The sequence below is a fragment of the Gouania willdenowi genome, chromosome 12, assembly GCF_900634775.1.
Source record: "Gouania willdenowi chromosome 12, fGouWil2.1, whole genome shotgun sequence".
NCBI classification, from domain to species: Eukaryota; Metazoa; Chordata; class Actinopteri; order Blenniiformes; family Gobiesocidae; genus Gouania; species Gouania willdenowi.
In genome coordinates this window covers 15,424,603-15,430,496 of record NC_041055.1, presented here as the reverse complement: position 1 = coordinate 15,430,496, position 5,894 = coordinate 15,424,603, and the positions used below count along the sequence as shown (strand labels likewise).

The window sequence follows — 5,894 nt, the reverse complement described above, 5'->3', positions numbered from 1 at the left end:
ATCACTGTTGTTTTGACAATCAGACGCACGTAATAATCTGACGTCCGCGAATGTTAGTGACGTCTGTCGTGGTGAAAAAACAACACATTTCCGAAAATGGACTAAAAACACATTGATAACACTTTTCGATTATATAATCTCAAAAATCACAAGGTTTGAATGTAAATCAAAGGAAAAGAGCCTACAGGCTACGAGGAACAAAAGTGAAACTAAAATAACGTCACATTGAGAATGGCTGCTTACGCTCGCCTTCCACTCAGAAATATGAATTATGTTGAATAAAACATGATGTGGCTAAAATGTCTCTGATCCCTTTTTCTTGAACCACAAAGTGTCTGTTTTTTTTGCCACCTATTACCTGATACTATGTCTTGCATGTAATATGATATGGGTTTTAGATTATTTATTTAAAGTTGTTCAAGGTTTTTCAAGTTGGTCGTTAGTTGTCGTATGCGCTCGGGTGTGCGTGTTCCTTTAAATGTTGTCACCGCAAGGAATTGTGTGTCAGCATTATCTCGTCTCCTTTGGTAAAAGACGCATCAGTGTTTCCTAGGCTAAATGAGGTTCAAAAAAGGAAGCATTGAGCCTCTTTTCCTGAGCTTAAAGAAAACTCGGACGCTATTTATCTTGGCCACCACTTAAACACTTCCGGGGGTATAGGAACAGTGGCTAGGAAAGGAGATAGAAAACGAGATAGGAGGGACTATTCGGACGCAGCTATATTTTAGGATTCGTGTTTTATTATTTGCTAAATTACGTAAACTTTCTTCTTTTCTATTTCATTTATAGTAACTAGACCTCTTCTATATCAAATTGAAAAAAAATATGTTAAATATAATGCCAAAGATCTTTAATATTGACCCTTTCATGATAATATTACTGTATTTTTTAGATGCTCACTCTATTTAAGATATATTATATGGTATTGTGAGGTTGTCTCCATACGTCATATACATTTAATTTTTTCATTATGTTGTGACACATTTCTGCTCACACGTGATTGAGCATTAACCTTGCTTGGTTACAGTCCAACATAGTTGGAAAAATAATTCAGAGGAGGCCATTGTTTCATCAAATGACTTCTAAGTAGGTGAGAACAAAACTTTAAAATAAACTTGGTTCCTAGCTTCCCATCAACAATCAGGAGAGAATAGAAATAGAAATAGGTGACGAGCATAACAAGTATGATTTAACATGTAGGGGACAGGTTAAGTACAGTGAAGTACAACATAGGCTAAAATGCAGACTTTACTTGAGCTGCAAAACAATGACAAACACTTATTAATTAACACCGAACACTGCACTGAGGTGATTTAGATCAGTCACTCAGAGCATCACAGAAGACATGACTGGCTTACAATTCTGGTATAGTTCTAAACTCGGGCCGAATAGGTGGAGAATAACTTATAATTGTATCATTTTGAGTTGGCTTGTTTTGTAAACAGGGCCCATATTTTTTGATCTGTTCTAAACAGCCTCTGGTGCAGTTGCATGTGCTACTCGCTTGGGACGCTGTCACTTGAGTACAGACTTCTCTTGGCAGATAATCTGAAATGAGAAGGATCTCACAAATGTGTAAAAGCGCACAAAAATCCCACCCCTTCTCCCTTTTCACAGCATTCAACAATGGAACAACAACAAAGTCCTGTGCTGGTGTTAATGTTTTGTTTAGCTAGCTGGTTCTTCTGCCCACCCACAGCGCCATTCGTTCCTTATCTCTTTTTTGATGTTTCCTGAAAATTCCATCAAAACTGTCAGAGGAGTGAAATCCATTGGAAACGCTCCGAGACCGGCCAAAACAAACACCTTAAATTTGCTTGCCTGATCCGCTCTAGGCTTCATTTGCATGTTCACACCGGCCCAAATGAAGCAGACTTTCCTAAGGCACCATTAGACAAGGTAAGAAAACAGAGCAGATAAGGGATAGCTGGCACAGAGATTAAAAGAGTTTTACGATGTTTACCTCCTACCAAATGTATGAAATAATAAATAAGCAACAAATGGGGTTTTTGTTAGACTTGATTATCAAAACATATCACCATTTATTTATGTCTCTTCTATTTCAGTTAAAATGTAGACATTATAAAGTTTAACATTCATTAGTTACACAAAGATGAATACAAAGTATTTGTACTATTCACAGTCAAGGTCATAAATGCACACACACACATCTATGTGGGTTAGTTTTTAAAAAACAAACATTTTCTTTAATGGTTATCGTAGTAATTTTATGAAAACCCACAGAGCCAAAGAAAAACCATCAACATTACAGTAGTGCAATAATCAGTATAATAGTAGATACAATATATGAACAGTATTATGTACACAACAAACTGATTAAAATAAAAACTTTAATCAATATATTAAACATTTAATGTCTTGTCTAAGCATGTAAATATTAAATTTTTTAAGTCAGTCTCACAAGATTCTGACAGAATAAAACAGGGTTCATTGTTTGTTTAAAGATGTTTTTTGAGGCTTTCATTTTTAGTTTTTACAAATCCTGGTTTACTCCCTCTGGATCTACTTTTTGAGGGGCTTGGCCACTCCATGGTAGGCATCGATTATCTCCTTGTCGTTAGGACAGGTGTAAAAAAACTCATCTTGTCTGTAGGCTTTTTCCATGTAACGTTTCAGACCTTTCAAATTTCCGTGGATGCAAAAACTTTTGTATTTCATACAGACCACCTAAAAAGGAAATATTTATCATCATAGGGGAAAAAAATTAAAGGAAAATGTGATACAATGAAATGGATTTAAATTTACAGAGATTTTCTGTGTACCTTAGCAATGTTGAGTTTGGGAAGCAAGTTGCAGTCTGCCAACGTAAGACAGTTTCCATCCAGGAAGTTGCGTTCAGACTCTGTGATGTTTGAGTTTTCATCCATTTCATGAGGGAGAGGTGTCAGCAAGTATTTATCCAAATCCACCAGGGTCTTCAGAAATTTCTTTTCTAGGTCTGGAAGAAGCAGTGTAAAATGTCAGTTTTATGTCAGCGTCTGCACTGTACGTGTCTACATTTCATCACGGGTCTATGTCCACAAAAATGTAATCAACTTCACTTACGCGCATTGTCACTCTTAATGTATGCAGAGAAATTCCTGAAGATGTCTTCTCCAACATTATTGGATTCACGGTATCGACAGCTCAGTTTTGGATGGCTGTCATGTGCAGGTTTAAAAAAAAAAAAAAAAAAAAAAAAAGAGTTTAGGTGTTTTACGTTTCATAAAAAGACACTAACAAAGTTGACAGTTTATTACTCACTTTGGTGGAGCAAGGGTCTGCTCCAGGAACTCCTCAATCTTGTTGGTGTCTGTTTTGAGTTCACCGTTGTAGATGAGGAAAGGAGGCTGAGAGCCTGGAGCCAAATCCTTCAGGACTTCTGGTGCCCTGCTCAAAGCCACAGTAAACAATAAAAAGTCTGCAAAGAGCTTACTAAATAGTCATGACACTCAGTATTGCAACATTTTCAACAAAAATGTTTAAAGTGTTTTTCTTTGTTTCCTTGTGTGCACTTAAAAAAGGTTTTTTGCATTAGTTTTCAAAGATGCAGCTTTTATTAATATCATTGACCAAGAAAAGGGATATTTGTTCAGTGATAATGCTGAGTAATCAGAATAGCAATACGAGTTTCAGGAACAACTGAAAGAAGGCTAAATAACCGCTTTTTAACGACCTAATACACCACAATACAGTATACATACATCTCACTTCTTTATATCAACACCTTCTTTAAATATAGTAGTACCTTAATTTATAATATATAAATATATATAATGTCAAAAAATACATTTTTGAACAATTTTTAATAATGGATTGTATTGAAGTAAAATAAAATGGAATAAAAATTAATTATACAATAGCACAGTATATTTTCAATATAATAATGATCCAAACAAAGTCATTTTGTTTTTAATTTCTAATGCGTCCTGAAACTGTAGTAAAACCCTCTGAATTAAATAAGATATTGACAGAGGGATTGTATGTTAATCAGATTTGAGCAAATAAACAAATACGCGATTAGTTGCTGGTAAATTTATTCATTCATTTGTTCATTCAGCTGTGTAAAGACTGCAGTGTGCGCACTGTCGCACACCCAGCTTCTAAAACACTGGAGAGGTGTAATAAAAGTTAAAATTGTATTCTGATTGTTTTTTGTTTGGTTCAGTAATGATAGTGATTGTCAAAGAGTTCTGAAATTGTGGTTTGTTACACTGAGTAATAGGATGTGGGACAGTGGTAGTAGTTTACCAAAGGTGCAGTAAAACAGTGTCACCCTAGACCAAAACAATTTTCCGAAATGAAAACACTGATTGTAACATTTTGCTGACACTACTCCAGGAAAAAATAAGAATTTGTGATAAATGTGTTTCAGTCCCTGAAAACAATGACTGGGGAGTATTCTCACCTCTTCATGTCCACAGTAGTTAGAGTAAAGTGTGCTCCTTTTAACCAAAGGATCATGTAGAGTCTCTGGCTAAAAGGGCAGTTCCCCACACTTTCTGCATCCTCACTGGCCTGGAAGACAAAACAAAAACCTGTAACTGTGGCAACAATTTTCAATGATCTCAACTGTTAAAACCACCTGTGAATTTGCTATTGCACAAATGTTGGTATGTATCAAACCAAACGGTGAATTCCTTTAAAGGCATTCTTGTTGAGCCTGCTCTGCTCTGTCTTTTCTTGTAAGCTGCTGAGGTATTTTTCAGCAGATACCTAAAAGTTCTTTACATCAAACCTTAATATTTTACCTTAACATTGTATCTTGAGAATTTTATAGTCACGTGTTTAGAAAGAGGAATCAGAATTTTTTTTTAAAATAAGGAAAGGGTAAATTACAGCTCTTAAGTATCCTATTATTCATAATCGCCTCTGTATGCAGTGTCTAATTTTAAGTGCACAGTTAGAATTATGTTCAAATAATAACACATCTAATTAAAATGTCTTAGGTTTTGAAGCCATTGGTGCAGAATTTAGGCAACAAGCTAAGTTTACCATATTGGGATGCAGGAATTGGATTAGTTCCTAGAAGTTATGGGAATTACACAATCGTTTACCCACCTAACAACTCACTGCATGTCTTACCTTGACAAAGAGTTCAATCTTCGGATCACTGGAATGATTCAAGCATTCTGCCATGTTTGTCTCCTTTTCAAATAATGTCCAGCTGTCTCACCTCGATCCACTAAAATCTGTTTCCGTCACACGCTGTGCAAAGATAAACCAAAGCTGTAACTATAGCTGCAGTCATTGTTTTGCAGCATAATTTTCCACACACGTTTCAAAATATTAGTTTCAGACATATTTCACGGGTCATACTCACAATGGCGTCTCAGAAAAATTTCAACGTTATTCCAGAGTTTCACCCTTCAACAAGCCTCGTTTCAGTTCTCCACCTGCTTCTGTTTGCATCAAACCACACCTCTGGAAGATCTGAGCAACGAGCTACACCCCCAGCCATACCAGTCAGACCAGCAGATCTAGATCTATCCTCGCAGACTCCACCTTTCAGCATATCCTCTGAAAGGAATCTGCCAATCTCAATTTTCCTCTTAACAACCCCGCAGTGAGGATGAAAAGATTCCACGTGTTCCAATTGTTACATTGACACCTTAAAGAATTCATCCAATCTTTGGTTGGCAATTGTAATTTGGACAGGATAAAAAAAACAAATCTCTGATGAAAAAAAAAAACGTAATCTGAAATGTTCTCATTGAAGGCAAGCCTTGCAATCTTTTTCAACCATGTTAATTGTTTAACATCCCTTGTGTGTTTGCTCCTGTACTCCTTCTGGCTTTTGTCTTGCAGGTCCGTGGGATCCTTAGTGTGGAGTTACAGAGTCTCAACAACTCTGTCTCCACCCTTTCCTCTGCACACACCCAACACAGCATAAC

General features: G+C 36.3%; 1 protein-coding gene across 1 annotated transcript; it reads right to left on the bottom strand.

Moving 5' to 3' along the window:
• Positions 1-2,022: 2,022 nt before the first annotated feature.
• clic3 (chloride intracellular channel 3) lies at positions 2,023-5,662 on the bottom strand. Its single transcript, XM_028462228.1, has 7 exons — positions 5,324-5,662; positions 5,086-5,208; positions 4,409-4,518; positions 3,265-3,390; positions 3,067-3,161; positions 2,784-2,959; positions 2,023-2,688 (listed from the first exon to the last, which is right to left on the bottom strand). Exons 2-7 carry the CDS (start codon positions 5,137-5,139, stop codon positions 2,524-2,526), a joined length of 726 nt encoding a protein of 241 aa, XP_028318029.1. The 5' UTR covers positions 5,140-5,208; positions 5,324-5,662; the 3' UTR covers positions 2,023-2,523.
• Between the last annotated feature and the right edge of the window lie 232 nt (positions 5,663-5,894).